The sequence below is a fragment of the Phragmites australis genome, chromosome 8 (assembly GCF_958298935.1).
Source record: "Phragmites australis chromosome 8, lpPhrAust1.1, whole genome shotgun sequence".
NCBI lineage: Eukaryota > Viridiplantae > Streptophyta > Magnoliopsida > Poales > Poaceae > Phragmites > Phragmites australis.
Genome location: NC_084928.1, coordinates 2,131,142 through 2,147,468, shown reverse-complemented (window position 1 = coordinate 2,147,468; position 16,327 = coordinate 2,131,142). Strand labels below are relative to the sequence as shown.

At 41.0% G+C, this 16,327-nt stretch overlaps 1 protein-coding gene and 1 long non-coding RNA gene across 2 annotated transcripts; one reads left to right on the top strand and one right to left on the bottom strand.

Moving 5' to 3' along the window:
* Positions 1-2,667: 2,667 nt before the first annotated feature.
* Positions 2,668-5,682, top strand: LOC133926221 (uncharacterized). Its single transcript, XR_009911066.1, has 2 exons — positions 2,668-4,706; positions 5,387-5,682. It is a non-coding gene; the product is annotated as an uncharacterized LOC133926221 (long non-coding RNA).
* A 4,004-nt stretch (positions 5,683-9,686) lies between these two features.
* LOC133926220 (superoxide dismutase [Fe] 2, chloroplastic-like) lies at positions 9,687-13,020 on the bottom strand. The gene is made up of 9 exons (XM_062372023.1): positions 12,856-13,020; positions 12,115-12,198; positions 11,814-12,002; positions 11,479-11,650; positions 11,281-11,354; positions 11,145-11,171; positions 11,051-11,074; positions 10,771-10,927; positions 9,687-10,131 (listed from the first exon to the last, which is right to left on the bottom strand). Exons 1-8 carry the CDS (start codon positions 12,946-12,948, stop codon positions 10,802-10,804), a joined length of 789 nt encoding a protein of 262 aa, XP_062228007.1. The 5' UTR covers positions 12,949-13,020; the 3' UTR covers positions 9,687-10,131; positions 10,771-10,801.
* Between the last annotated feature and the right edge of the window lie 3,307 nt (positions 13,021-16,327).

The following is a 16,327-nucleotide window of genomic DNA, read 5'->3' as shown; positions in this document are numbered from 1 at the left end:
GTTTGGTAGACCTTCATGCTCCAATTTCCTAGGAAGTGATTTTTTTTAATTGATTGTGTCGGAAAGTGATTCGTTTAATGATTCTCTTCGAGTAAATTATATGAAGAAAATAAATTTATAAGAAAGTGAATCAAGAAAAAATAACTTTTTAGTTCTCAGTATCTATTTTATTTTAAATAATTACTCTATAAAATTAACCTGTAAGTTAAAAACTATAAACTGCTATTTAATAGAGCATTTATTAATTTTATTGTGAGAATTGGTCTGGTAGCTCAGGCAAACCGACCCTTTGTTTGACCCGCATTCCGATGATGGAGCGCGCGAGAGAGTCGCCGTGCCGTTGCTTCGTTTCCTCGTCGGCCCGTACGTCGCGCGAGCGCGATCCGTTCGGCGTTCGCCGTGCCAACGCGACGTGCAAGGATTCGCCCAGGCCGGAGGCAGTGGCAGGCAGACAGCGCAATCCTCGGCTCGTTGCTCCGTTCCAAGTCCTGTGCACAAGCTGCATGCGGCGCCCGCGGCTGTAGACGAATCTCCTCCTCCATCCATCCATCGATCGATCGCTTCGCTGTCATGAGCTCCAAGTCCAAGGTCGGACAAAGCTTCTAAGCTCTTGTATTTCTACGCATAGTTTAGCTTCCAGTCTACTGCAACCTTCAGACACCTTCCAGGTAAGCGTTGATCGATGCGTCTTGTGTGGCGGCTACTTCTACTAGTTTGCATTCTAAATTTCTAATGATCGTCCCTAAGTTAGGGCGCCGTGGTGGCATGCGCGCACCTATTTTGATCCATGTACAGACTTTACCAAATTTTTTTGCCGAAGAGGCCGGAGCTCTTCCTAATTAAATTAAGAAGAGAAAGAAACTAAATTATAAGAGTTCAATATTACAGGAGACTGACTAGCTATGTCACATATAGGAATAAAAAAACTATAACATGACGACTAAAAATGCACGCTAAAAATAAAGACTCCTCACTCGTCTAAAAATAGTGCTTGTCTTCTTAGCTTGATATCGGCGATAGTGAGTACCAATACCTCGTTTGGCTGTTTAGCCAAGTTCTGAAAAATACGTCGATTACTTTCTTCCATAGGTTCCATATGGTGTAGACGAGGGGCCTATTGAAGTCATCACCGTGTGTGACCGGCGTGGCCAGATAAATACTTTACCACTTTGACTGTTTGACGGAGAGAACGTCGACCGGTCAGTGTCAGCACAAGGAAAAATTCTCGCAAGGAATGGGACGTAAGAACCGTTCTACTACTTACATATATAGTTCTAGGCGTACGTACAGTCATATGTGTTCATTGGAGTCTTATCCCATCTCTTAGCCGCTAAGGAAAAACATCAACCGGAAGCATGGGGAGAAAAAGCTCAATTATTTGCAAATTCGTGTGTAACTTTCAGCGTATTTTTATATATGTTTTTCTTTGATATAAATACACAAATATCCCTTGGAGATATCATCTGGTTCATAGAAGTCCACAATGCGGCAAATAAAATATCAGAAGGAGGGCTCCAATTTTTATAAGAAAAAAAATGCAAGGATTCTGCGACATTTATTTTGGCCTTTTGCAATCAGTTTCCCTAGCGAACCATCTGCCAACTCAACACGTTTGCAACTTGTAAGATATGGCTGCATTGATTTCCATGATATAAAATCTTGTAAGAGGTGTTGTGAACCTTTCTCATGATTTTCTGATATCTGTTTTCTGACAAATGACCAGCCCAAGATATCTGATTCTCTCATATTTTCCAGGCATATCCTCGACTCACAAAAATCCCAACCAAGGTACACGCAGTGGCGGACCCAGGGCCCGGCGACCCTGGGCGTCCGCCCAGGCTCCGTCCCAGCCCGCCTCTGTATATTTATATAGGTTATGAGGAAATTCGTAACTTGGACCGATCAAATTTTGGACAAAGTCTAGCCCGTATGAGCATGGCCTGCGCTCAGTCTAGGCTCTCTGAAATTACTGGGTCCGCCACTGGGTACACGTATTGATATAGAATCCATACTTCAACTTCACAAAGGGTCCCATGCATGATCTTCAGCAAAGGCAGAGCGAATGACATCATGACTTGATGAGCGTACAATGCATGTTAGGTGAAAATGTAAACTGAAACCTGGACTATATATAAATGCAGTGCATCACTTTCTTCCTGTCTTGATTTAAAATGCATCCATTTTCGTCCGATCGTGAATGTTGTTTTGAACTTTCGCCAGACTTATATGACGCGTAGAATCCCATAAAAAGAAATTAAATAAATGACCGTCGCGTACAAATCTTGTGTTCGAAGGAAACTAAGTCATGGATGCATGCACAAATAGAAATAAAACTATTATTTTCGTCTGCATATGTTGCAAGGGTGCTTCCAAGGTGACCCACTTTTTTTCTCATTTTTTGGGAGCAGCCATGGTGACACACTTGGCATTGACAATGGTGGCCTCTGCTGCTGCTCTCTCTATAAATATAAGAGAACCGAAAAGGTAGTATCAGCATTCAGCAAGGCTCGGTTAACTGCTTAATTCACCCAAGGGGTTAGAAGCCAAAGAGAAGTGAAGAGAAGAAGCGAGGATGTATAACGCCCCGCCGCCGCCGCAGGACATGTCCTACTACGAGCACTGCCAGAAGCGCAACGATGAGAAGGGCTGCCTCTATGCATGGTGAGATCTTCTTCTTCTTGGTTACTGCTCAACTGGAGCTCAGGGATTAATATTCTTCCATGCGCTGGATTTGAAGCTGATGGTTTCAGAGGGGATAGCAGGGGAACCAGATACTTTTGTCCGGTTGTCTGCGCAATCTCCTTTTACATGCAAAATTGTGACCTTTTTTTTATCTTGCTCTTAACTATCGTCTCCAAAATAACCCTCCTGACCAAGTTCATCACGCTATCAGCTCAGCAAAGCACCTCTGCATGCCACTCTTTTCCATACTTGAGGTGATTGACTAGATATTTAACTTAGGCATGCTTTATGATACTTTTGTGGTCTGCTGGAAGTTAAACTTAGTACTATGTCCCTGGTGTCTGAACTTGTGTTAGGCTATATTCTGCTACTATTTGCTTCTGCCTCAGGTCTATGCTTCTGGATCGATATATGCTCTATGTCTGCTTCTAAAGTTGTAAAACATCGTACTGGAGATTCCCGTTAATATGCTAATGGAAATGGGGTATCCTCGCGTTCGAAAATTTAATTTAGAGCCATCAGATACATCGATCTCTGTCGTGAAGCACGAGGCCATGCTGCCAAATTCCACCAATATCCATCCGATCGGCAGTGAGTTGCTGACCTTTCACTTTCAGGCATGGACGCATGGTTAGTGGAGAGGCAAGTTGGAAGGAGGACCTTGTTCCTAAAGCGCACACACATGAATCACACCCCATAGTTCCTATGCTCTGAATTCACAGGACGCGCATGATTTTTTTTTTTTTTTATCGTTGCTTTTGCGATTGGTGGTTTGGGGGCGTTTTGCCGATTTTCTGTTCTTATTCCAGCCTACCGGAAGTTCAGACGAACTGACCACTCAAATAAGAGGCTCCTGTTCCAAGAAAAGTCCATGAAACTATCCTGACTCCATTAATTTTTCAAAGGGACACAAACAAAGGCTAGAACGCATGCCGGGGGAAAATAAGGACCAATTTGGTCCTGCATGTACGGGGAACTTTCCCTGATTCCTGTAGGAATTCAACTATTTTGTATAGAATTCACGCGTTTCAAACGGACCCTACACAAAATCCATGTTGACAAGTCTAGAGAGCTTCTACCATGCATGAAAAATCAGACAAGTGAGTAGTGGCGAACGCAGGGCAGACGAGTAGGAGGCTCCTCCACTACTTTCTCTCTTTTTCTTTTCCTCTTTTTTTTTTCTTCCTCTCCTTAATCTATTGGAACGCGGATCCCCTAACGTCGTGCAGTTACAGTGATATCGATGTGACGGGATCCGGAGAATGGGTGCCCCTTAAGGCTCTGTTTGTTTCGGATTGTAAAAGTTGGATTGCGATCAAAATCTAAAAACTGAAACAAACAGCTGAATTGTAAAAGTTGGATTGTGATCATAATCCAAAAGCTGAAACAAATAGCTGGTTAGAAAAGCTGGATTGTTACAATCCAACACCCAGATTATAACAATCCAGCAATCCGTCTTCCACCAGATTGTAACAATCCACAATCCAGCTTTTATCATCCAGATTTTACAATCCAGCTTTTTACAATCCATAATCTACAAGCTACTTTTCACAATCCATAATCTACAAGCTACTTTTCACAATCTCCAGCTGAAACAAACAAACCTAATCTGCCTCTTGCTGTGCGCATGAAAAGAAAAAAAAATTGCACACAGGTTTTACAAACAGTCGCTGGCAGGTGGGCCCATCGAGTCATACTGTCAAACACTGTCCCTTTCATCCGTGCACAAAGCGACAGCCATGTGAACTGTAAAGGCTAACCGCCGGTCTGGACTGTGGGCAACTACCGTCCCCGTCCCGGTCTATAAAATGCTATCCACTCCTTCCAATGCTGCAAGCCGCAGGAGAAGAGATCAGAATTCAGAAGACAAGAAACCCCTGTCCCTCCCCTAACCTTCGTCACAAGCCAGCCAGCCAGCTAGAGCTTGATTAGAAGAAGATGTATAACGCTCCGATGGCGCAGGAGATGTCCTACTTCGAACATGTGCAGAGGCGCCATGAGGAGAAGGGCTGCCTCTATGCATGGTGAGGGCTCTGTTTCGTTTTCAGATATTTCTTCTTCTCGTTTTGGAGACGCGAAAGAGCATGGGAGGTTAACCGTCAGTCAGTTCGGTTGCAGTTAGCGTGGCCTCAAACTTCCTTGCAGCTGATCTCTCTCTCTCTCTCTCTCTCTCTCTCTCTCTCTCTCTCTCTCTCTCTCTCTCTCTCTCTCTCTCTCTACTTTATTTCCCAGTGGTGTTGTTTTTTTTTGTTGGATTTCTGAGCAACCTGCTGCGTTTCATGAAAATATCTGCAGCTTGATAGGGCAGCAACTTTCTTAATGATTATTCCAGATCATGAATTAACTTATTAGTGTTTTTTTTTTCAGAGCTAAAGAAATTAGTACATGTCTATGATCCTTCTGCAGTTTGATAGACTTAATTGGCTCTGTCAATGCTCTGGTGTCCATATTTGATTTTTCTTATATACACTTGTAGATCTAATGAGAACCAAGCTAATTATACATCCCAAATATTGATAGACTAGCAAAAACTGACCAAATTGTTCAGAATCTCACAAAAACTGATCAAGTTATTCTTGCTTCTGTTGACTCTGCACACGAAAACACTTTGAATGATGCCAGGGCTTTTCCTGAAGGTTTCTTTCTGTTTTAATTTCTACTCCCCTGACTCTTCTACTCTCATGTGTTGTACAACTGATCGCAGCATCTTCACCGCGCTGTGCTGCTTCTGCTGCTACGAGACCTGCGAGTGTTGCCTCGACTGCCTCTGCTGTTGCTGCAACTAGGTCGAGCATCAACAGAGAAGGAGATGAAAATGGAGATCGGACTCCATCCCTTACCGGAGATTATTCAGTAGCTTCCCCCCTTTAATTTGGTTGTGCAGAAATAATAAGCATGTAGTAGAAGAAGAGAGCTTCGTCAGTTTGAGCATTTGTGTTTCTGAACAAGACTATTATTGTGTGGTAACTATGGTATGAATTGCTGCAGCATATTAGCATCCGATTCCGATTCTGAAACCGACGGATTCCTTCGCCGAAATTATCAATAATTCTTCTACGCGTGCGAATGGAACTTCTCCTTTTGGCTTTCCCTGAACAAAACATTTACGATCGTTGAGTTCAGGTTCAGGTGAAACATGATTGTCAGTGACGGTTCATAACGACCTCGCGTACCGATTTTTCCATGTCTGAATTATCCCCCGCAGCGTCGATATGCGCACCTGTTGGTGCACCAGATCTTCACTGCCGTTGAGGCAGGTTGAGCAGGTTAACCTGCCACGCGAATCAGCTTGGACTATGCAAATAAATAGTTCATCAGAAATCAAAAGGTGTCATTTCACTGATGCTGCTGACATAAAGATGTTTTTGGGTGAAGCCCTTTTGAATTCGGTGCAACAAACCTACATGACTGGAGACAAAACAAATGGTTGGTTGCAGTGTACTTACACAAGAGTAGTGCAAGGTTAAGACCGTTATGAAAATGTCATGGTAGCTTCCTCTGAAGTCTAGTTTAGTGCAACTGTTTCTCTGAAGCCCATGCTCTTATCTGCTTGGAAGTGTCAAAATTAGCTTTGTTGCATGACCATCTACGGTTGCAAGTTGCAACTTACAAGGGGACCATTGAGAATCTGGAGAAAGGCTAGTAGGCCTGGACAATGATGCTGACTTTTTATGGTGGATGCCAGAACATAGCATATCCATCAACTAGTTCAGTGTCGGACAAGGAACAGCAATAGCTATGGACTAGAAGACGAACATGATTTTTTTTTTCTGTTTTAGATAAACAATTTACAAGGAGGAGAGGATCGAACCCCATAGACTTAGGAGATACACACATGTAATTACAAAAGAGTGTAGTGATGGTGCTCTGGCTCTCGCCCATGTCTCGTTCCCCTCCTACCGTCCCACCTGTCACGAACCTCGAACCGATACAAGTGGTTTGGTATGGTGGAGAAGGAAGAAGAACTGAGAAAGAGAAGTCGAGGTAGGAGAAGAAGCCGGTTCAAGTCTGTTCTGTTCGATGCCTCCTTCTGATGTGTTCCCCTTCTTTTGTACCCTGTGGTCGCGCCAGCCCACGCCAGCCTGGACCATGGTGGGCACCAACCCAGCTAGCAGGGGTAGTACATGACGTCCCTCCCCCCTAAAGCGCGGCTTGCCCCCAAGCTGTTGTCATTGCGCCAACGTACCGGGGAGCGTACTTGCGTGGTGTGCTGCTATCCAGGTTGATGGTGCCCGACGACAACGACGACGATCTAGGTAGGTCATATACAAAGCGTCGCGTAGTTTCATCCCATGAGTACATGATGTATCAATCCTGGAGTTGTGCCTTGCTCAGTGCTGATTCAACGCTTGTGCTCTTCATACCTTACAAGATGAGTTGTGCTCTTGTGTATGGTTCTGTTCTTGTCCAGTCCTTGCGTACGTCGGCGGCGGTGTGGTGATTGAAATAGATGGTGGTTGTGGCACGGATGGCATTCACGCGCACACCAAAGCGTGCCACCTCCCTGGCCAAGGCGTGCATGAGGCCGATGATGGCCACCTTGGAGAAGTTGTACAGGTAGGGCGTCAGGCTACCGATCACTCCCGTGATGATGGTTGTGCAGATGATGTTGTCGCTGCGTCACAGCAACATGATGTGGGCCGCATGCTTGACCCCGGCCATCGCACCCCGTGTGTTGATTGCCATGACGTGTTCGAAGTCGACCAGGTCGAGCATGTCGAGCGGGGGCCGCGCCAGGGAACCCAAGACGTCGGTGTTGTTGAAGATGACTTTGAGTTTGCCATGACGCGTGATGGCAAGGTCCATGGTGAACAAGAGGTCCCGTCGGCTCATGTTGTCGCCCCTGAACACCTTCCACCGCGTGTTCAGCAACAACGCCGATTCATGGACGGTGAGGACGGGGCGGCTGTCGGTGTCGACGAGGATGCACCACCTGCTGAGGCTGAACGACATGCCGTCCACGCGTAGCACAAACGCGTCAATGGTCGCATCTTAGAAGAGTTCTCAAAAGATGGAGCAAATGTCTTCCCAATCTCAACAGCTAGCTTGGTTCTAAAGGAAGTTGAAAACTACCACACTTCCATCTACCTCTAGAACTGATAAAGCAAAACTTTAGCGAGGTAGACATAGGGCTTAATATGTTCATCTCCCGTATTACCATTTAATTATTACCCTCATAAATTTGGGGCCTCTCTAATATGGTATAATTATAAACCGGTTTTGGTTAACTCTCCGCGGTTAGGCAGAAGCTACACGATCTCAGCCATAGAATTACAATCCCCTCCCTTCGATGAGCAGCAAAACCCCATCGCCAGATCTGGTCATTGTTCAGTCTCCACTGAAGTGGATTGGAAAGTACATCGATCCAACTGGTTATTGAGACATGAGGATATTCACAGGCAGGCATGTAGGTGAAGCGTTATCATTTCCATTGCCGCCCCTCGTCGCCCATTCACATCCTCCCTTAAACCCCACCAAAAAATTCACCACCTAATGCAATCATTCATTATTTCCATGGTAAGTGGGGACATGCTACGCTATTTTGACAGTCTAACCCCACCAAAAAATCCACCACCTAATGCATTTGGTCCTTATCTCCATGATAAGTGGGGACAAACTACGCTATTTTGGCAGTCTCTTATTACTACATGAGAACTTAAGACCTCATGGACAAATATTCACTAGACACACCCTAATAACCATGTACCCTCACAACACAACTTTCTTTTACTTAGGATATTATTGTTAAGAGTAGTTTATAAGATACCTCAAACGTCTAAAATATTGTCTCTAGATAACAAAAGAACATCAAATAATGTCTCTACAAGATATAGTAATTTTCAAAATGCCTCAAAGAATACCTTTCAGTCCATTCCACATAGTCGTTGGCAATGGCTGAAATAATATTTGTACGCTTTGAGACACTTTCTAAAATGCCACAACAAATTTCTATATTATATAATATAATATACCAATTTATAGAGGCAAGTTAGAAAATATCTATAGCAAAGTATCTTTGTAGATATTTTTTGTTGTAGTGGATAATTTAAAAGAACAAAGGCCTCTCTTCATTCTGGAAAACAACTTCAGGAAGATACTTAAAGTACATATTCTGCAACTCCACAAATACAAAAAAGAGAATATTGGAGAAAAAAGGTACACCATCAAATGGACAAAATTTGGGGATGAAAGCACAATTTTTTTGCATGCAGCTGCTACTGAGAGATATAGAAGAAACACTATAACTAGTCTGGAAACATAAGATGGCAGATTAATTATAGAACATTATGAGAAGGCTGCAATCTTAGGGGAAACTTACTAAGAGAGAATGAGAACTACTTCTGATCCACAAATGCATTCTGTCTTTGATTGATTCTCTTCCTTAGTCTCTTCCCCACTTTCTTTCTCTCTCAGATTTTGTATAGTTTCCTCTTCTTTCTTTGGTCTTTGGCCTTGTACAATTTTAACATTTTTTATTTTATTAATAATTTAATTTATACTGCAGTAGGGATCTCTCCTATTTTATTTTCCTAAAAAAATGGGCAAGAAGTTTGCACACCGTTCATAGTGCATCAGGATGTGTGCTACACCATGCCCTTATCCAAAATTCAAATTTCAAAGGTAGAAACACGAAAGAGTTCACATAAAATACTTAGCCAGTTAACTGCTCTGAACGACACTTCCTCTACCAAATTGATCTGAGATGTTTGTTCAAGATCGAATGGCTTCTGATGCTTCCCATTTTAAACTCCCACTAATTGACAATTTATACTGAACTTTTCACTTATGGACTTGATGGTTGGACCGCAGCTTACTGTAGAGCAAAAGGATAATCATATAGTCCTACTGAAAATATACTAGTGTTCTTCTCTGTGCAAAACTAAGAGTGCATATAACTATGACATACCAAACATTGTGCCATGTATGTAATGAACTACACTGCTGTCAAGGTTTGGAAGTTTTGGATAGTTTGCATTGCATTCCAGAGTTTGACACATGCAAAAGATACCCTACATTCCAAATTATTTGCATTCCTCAACCACAAAACAAGAATACGGTTCAATTCTGCTACATTAGAAAGCTAGCATGACTAAGTCATGAAAACATAAAGTCAAGACTATTCTAACAACACTATGGGCACTCGTTCTGAAGCATAGCCGCCAATGGAAAGTGCTGTGGTTTCAAAGCAGAAGTTGGATCATAGGCCATACTCCATGCTTTATATGACCCCAAGTGTCTAAAGCTGCTTTGCATATCTTGAAATCGGATCATGACTTCCTCGTAGAAATAGTCAAGGGCAATGGTGAAATCCCAGTTGCTAATCTTTAATCAGATTAGCGTTAAGTTCGTCATGTATATGACATTAGGATATGACGAGCATATCTTATGCAGCCTTTGCAACTATCAGCTTCCTCCAGTAGGATTTGATCCAACATTTTCACAGGGTAGCTGTTCAATGAACGAAAACAAGGGGTCAAGCTTTTTACAGATGCAAATCAAACAATTTATATGTAGTGACAAAGGGAAGGTAGTCAAATGCTTTGACATCTTCAGTAGGCTTGAACAATTTGTGCTGACATACACAAGAACATTGCATCAACTAGCTCACTGTAAGATTTTTTTTTTTCTGTTTTATTTTAGTTTGTGAGGAGGTGGGTGCTTTATGAAAGTATTTCTTGTCAGAATACAACATTGATCTTGTGTTTCAAATGTGCTAACGATAGCCTCTCAAACTGCCAAGTTCTCAGTTTAGTGGCAGGTTAGGCCTTGGTCACCACCCAACCTTAATTAAAAATAGAAAAAGATAAAACTTTGCACAAAACCTCCATGATATTCCACGATACATGTGCATATACTAGTATTCTATTTCCTTATAGACCAGTTTTTTCAAGAAAAGCCTTGTTGTGCCATGATAAAGAACATTGCATTATCTATTGAATGCTCTGAATTGAGTGTTCCCATTTCTGCTACTATTGAAGGTTACCTCATAACTCTAAAAAATATGCACAGAGAAACTGAATGACCATGTTTCCTGTGTCGAATTATGTGATTAAGCTGCCAGGTTGCTTCAAAGTCCTGAATTATTACCTCACGATTATAACCAGTTTGTGTCCATATCTCATGCCACTGGGATATTTGGCTCACCAAGGTTCACAAAAGACTCAGCACGCATCATGAGTAGAGTGACAGTATGCCAAGAGATGAGATGGTCCATAAAGTTTGTAACATATGTTCGCCTATCATCCTGCATAGTTGAAAAAGAAGCACCACAGATGTTTTCTGCTAAATTAGCACTAACTTGTCAAACTTCAAAAGCATAGAGTCAATGTCAACATGATAGGCACACAAAAAGAGAACTCGAGATTACCTTGTAGTCCAAGTAGTAAGCATGCTGAACAGAAAAGGAGAAATGTCAATATTTGGCCCAAAGTAGAATCTAAACTTAGAGTCAATGTCCTTACCTCCCACAAGTCTAGGCCGATGATTGGCTGCAAGAAGAGGATATGGGATGCCATCGTTAAGTTTATACTGAAATTGTTACTCTAAACATTTCAACGTATAACAAATAAAGGAAAAAAAGGGGTCGAGTAAACATACAATATCGCCAAAAGCAAGTGGGGAGATGGCATTTCGTGTATGAACTACTGAAAGTATTCTCTCGTCTCTCTTCACTGCATCAAACATTCAGCAGAATATGAATTAAACTAAGAAAATATCTTTAGAAACAGCAGCTCAGAAAATAAGCAACTTGAATCAATAGTGCATGAACTTCAAAGAAATCGGGAAGGAACTTACAGACAAGCCAAACCCAACCAGACCCCAATAGTTGTAAGGCCGCGCGAATAAACTCATCCCTGAAATTAGTAAACGAGCCAAAATCCTTTTCAATCTGCTGCAACACACCTCCCTCAGGTAAGCCACCACCTTCTGGTTGCATTGATTCCCAGAAGAAGTGATGGTTCCAGACCTGCATATTGGAAGATAGAAGATAGGAACTCTAAAAACCATCCTACTATTGGTGAAATCACAAAGTGTATTTTTTTTCGTTTTGAAAGAAAACAAGTGAAAGGAAGTAAATGATACATGCAAAAAAAAAACCCCCAATAAACGAGGCATCATCAACAGATTACCTGTGCTGCATTATTATACTCTGGTAATGGATTGCCGTTGTTGTACGCTTCTTTTATCAGCTCCTCCAGAGTGTATCCATACAGCGGACTGGTAGCAAGCTGCTTATTCAAGCCATCCACATAATCCTGATGGTGCTTTCCCCAGTGAAGTTCCATTGTCTTCCTGCTCATATAAGGTTCCAGAGCATCCTGAACATCACACCACAAAAGCAAGGTAAAAGTCAAAATGTTGACACTCCCTTTAATGACAGCTGCCATGCAAATCTGTCGAAATTGACATAAAAAACCTGACCGTACATACCAGTTTATATGGTGGGGTTGTGAGACCGTAATAGGACACGACTTTCGGATACCTTCGAGACAGACCACCCTGCCTTTGTACTCTCTGCAATAAACATCATATTCAAACAGTAAATCGTCTCACAACCTATCATGTCCACACTGATGCAGACCTCCTGCTATTTCCTACAAAAAAAACCATGTGTACACTGCAGCTTAAACCAGCAATGAAATGCCTCCCATTCAGTGCCCATTGTATGCACGATGAGTAACTTTAAGTGCAATGCAATCCCTGAAGCACGTAAGTTCATCCAACTATGCAATCAAAGGGATGCTGTCGAAAAGAAATAATTAATGGAAGGAAGGAAAACTTTCTTTTGCTACTCTACTCAAGAAATCTGGGTGACCCGGTCGTCTAAAGAGACGAGATTTTCAGCCAAACGGTATCAACTAAAGAGGTTGATAGGCTGAATGTGAGACTGATACTCTAACACTCACACTCGCACACGACACACTCGACTTCTCATGGGCATTTGCTCAAGCACCACGCATGCGTGATAACAGGGCCATGTACACACGCTCGACCTACCAAATCTCACAGAATGAAACATCAAAATCCTCGCTTTTTACATAATTCCACGCATTACACATACACACGCAAACAAGTGAAACAGAGGAGGAACAATAATCCGGCGAGGTTGAACCATGCAGGAGGGAGAAGAAGAAGATGGAAGTGGTAAAGCGGGTGTTCCACGGGGCTCACCGAGCGCAGACGCCATTGCTGAGGCTGGACAGCGGCCGGCGGCGAGGGGAGGAGACGGAGGTGGAGAGCGGAAGCGGAAGCGGAAGCCGCCATTTCTCTTCTCCCTCCTGCGCCCGCGCTACCTAATCCACTCGGCAAAGCCGGAAGCCTTCTTTTTACGGTTTTACACTCGATGGGCAAAGCCAGGGTTCATCGCAAGAAATAAGTAATTGTAGGGTCTATTTCAAAAATATCCACCGGCCGCCTGCTTTCCGCCGTCAATCCAGGCCGCTCACATCATCTAACGGCCGCCGATGGGTCAGGCCAAAGAGGGGCGAGAAGCCCCAAGTTTGCAGATTAGTCCCAAAACTTTGAAAAAGAGTCCCTTATTTAGATCACGATTAATTTAATTGCGATCCAGTGTTTTTCAGTAAAGCCTCTAATTTGGATCGTGACTTTAATCGTGATCCTTATTTTCACAAATTAGCCCTTACTTAGATTTCATCGTCATAATTTTTGTAGATTAGCCCCCACACATCGGCGAAAATCGTGGCAATTTGGCTACAGGTACCACACTAATTAAGACGATGTGGAGGCATAGTTGCAAGAAAAAATTAAGCGTCTCAAAGCGCTACGGTGTGTGATTTCTTAGGCATTAATTAGCGATTAAACTAGAAAAAAAACTAATGTGACAAATAATTTAAGGTCTCTTAGTGCTGGTTTTTTTATATTAATTAGGTGTCCACTAAAAACGGATGCGGCAAATTTAAAAAAGAGAGAATGTATTTGTTTCTTGTGAAAGAAATTAGTTCTTTAAATAATTCTAAATGAGGATAAGACAATTAATTGTCTTAAGAGGTTTCAATAAACTAGCAATATATATATATATATATATATATATATATTAAAAACTAATTTCTTAACAATAATTTGTTACATTTTCTCTCCTCCTATAAATCACTAAAAAGTAAAAAGTAAGGCATAGGAGTGATATACAGAGAAGAGAGAACGAGTTTACTTGTCATAAGTGGCAGACCTAGTATTTAGTAATTGGATATTCAGTATTAAAAAAACTGTTCAATTCAAAATACGAGAAGTTCATAGTAACGTAAATTTTGAAGTATAAATTATTTATAGTAGAGAAGTTTTAACTAATTAAGAGAAATTACAAAGTATTTAAAGAAAATTACAATTTAACTGTGTTCCTTTATGTCTTAGAAGCGTTTAATGATGTCACTATTCTTAACTTGCACAAATAATTCACGCTCAACTGCCGACTGTCGAACTGGGCAGTCACAACATGGAGATCATGAGCTCCTGATGCTTGCTGCTGTGGTACGAGAAGATAGACTCTTTCCAGTTAATAGGCCGAGTGAATGATGGATGGTAGTTTGGACTCACGTTTTGCTAGTGGTATGATAGATTGAAGCAGTAAACAAGTATATTAGTCTAACTATATATATACACACATAGTATAGCTGCTATATAGTTATTTTAAAAAAAAAGTTAGATATTTAACTGAATATCTTTGCATCATGGTAGATCCGTCCCTGCTTGTCACATAAGCAACTAGCATTTTGAGCTATCATAGCAAGAAAACATATGCCACGAAACAATTAGTTAAGTCTAGACCTCAAGAAAGTAGCACCTCCCCTCTCTCTCCACGTAGCCATTACGTAAGATAATCCATTGGAAGTGGCCTAATCAACTAGGACCCAGAAAAAAAGATTAAATTTCTGTTTGGATTAGTTTCTCTGTCATGTCGTCAGTTCAGGACGTTTTTTAATATTACTTTTTTATGGATATTAAAAAATAATATTGAAAATGAAGAAATTTCAAAAATAATACTTATTCGTCTAACGGTTTGGTGAAAATAAGTTTTCGTGCTACTGTACGGTGAAAACACTATTTTCGTCAAACCGTATGGTGAAAATAGATGATGTGTCCCTAGCGGCAGTTTAGGGGTCCCCGAAGGCAACTTCAAGGCTATTTTCATCAAACTGTTGGACGGAAACTATTTGTCACCAAACCATACATGGAAAAATACTTTTTACCAAATAGTTGAACGAAAACTTCGTGCCCCTGTGACCCCTCACCCCTGGATCCGCACACGGGAAGTCCATCTTATTTCGCTACCCAGCGCGACGGCACAAGCAGAAAGCGACTACGTGAGGTAGAAGAGAGAAGAGAGGAGCAGAGAGGAGAAGAGAGAAGAGAGAAGAGAAAAGAGAAAAAAGGGAGGAGGGAGGAGGAAGGAGGAAGGAGAAGGGGAGAAGGAAGAAGAAAAGTAAGGTAAATTATTTTTTCTTTTTAATGTTGTTTTTAGATGTACGTCTAATTTTTTATCTGTATGTAAATTTAATTAGGGATTAGAAAAATAATTTTTCCTTTATAAATATTGATTTTAGGTACAAATATTTGTATTAGGTTATTTTTAGTATTATTTTAAAAAAATAAAATATATGTGCACACAAATATTAGATCTCGGCACTCTAGTTAAGATGATGTATGTAGGATTATATTATTGGATTATAATAATATATGTTTTACACTAAAATACGATATTTATTGGATTGTAATAATATGTGACTTAGGACTAGTGGTTTGCAAAAAAAAAAAAAAACAAAGATAAAAAATAATAAAACAAAGAGAGCATCTAAAAAGCAATAGAGCACCGAAATATTTATGTTAAAATTTTAAAATTCAATGAACATTATGTATTTGAAAATTCGCAAGACTCATAATATCAAATGTTATTAATTAATAAGTTCTTGAGAATTAAATATATCAATTTTTTGTTGCTAGTAATATGTTTATTTAATAATGTTATCACCAATTTAGATTTAGGGATGTAATATTAATTAGTAGATTTTAGGTAACGAAGACTATAGTACTTCGCATTTTAGGATCAGAAATGGTGGGCCGATATGACCATTACGTTAGTCAATTTTAAGTTAGTCGTATTGTATGAATGTAATTTATTTTCATTTCTAATTAATAGGGATAATAAGTTGGTAATCTAATTGATATATTTTTTAGTGACAATTATATCAAACTCTACAAATCTTAGAGTATTATATGGAAATGATCAAATCCGTAACGGTCTATCTAGTATTGATTTGAGCAATTTTCTATTTACCATCCTTTGCACCCAAACCCTGAGGGTACAAGGATGAAGGAGATGAAAATGTGATTCACCCAATACTTTTAGCTTGACCTCCAGATTTATTTTGTTACGATGCAATGCATGTGGACTCGTATGTTACATTCAGTTTTTTGGAGTTAAAGCCGGAGTATCAGACGGACAAGTGGTTGAAATGGTTGGAGTGGTGCAGGCGGCGTCGAGTTGAGTTCACTATCCTATGCAACCATGTCCAAGAGAAGAGGATGATAGTAGCAGTCCAGCAACACCAGTAGAAAAAGAGGATACACGTGGGCATGCAGTGTCGACGGAGGAAGTTGAACAAGGGTAGACGACTAAGGTAGAGGTTGT

What these genes read in the sequence shown, in the direction of transcription:
- LOC133926220 (XM_062372023.1), bottom strand. Translation starts at nt 12,948, where the DNA reads ATGGCGGCTTCCGCTTCCGCTTCCGCTCTCCACCTCCGTCTCCTCCCC. An exon ending in TCGGCCTAGACTTGTGGGAG is followed by an intron (nt 11,075 to 11,144) that starts GTAAGGACATTG and finishes TTTTCTGTTCAG; the next exon opens with CATGCTTACTACTTGGACTA. An exon ending in CTTACTACTTGGACTACAAG is followed by an intron (nt 10,928 to 11,050) that starts GTAATCTCGAGT and finishes TCAACTATGCAG; the next exon opens with GATGATAGGCGAACATATGT.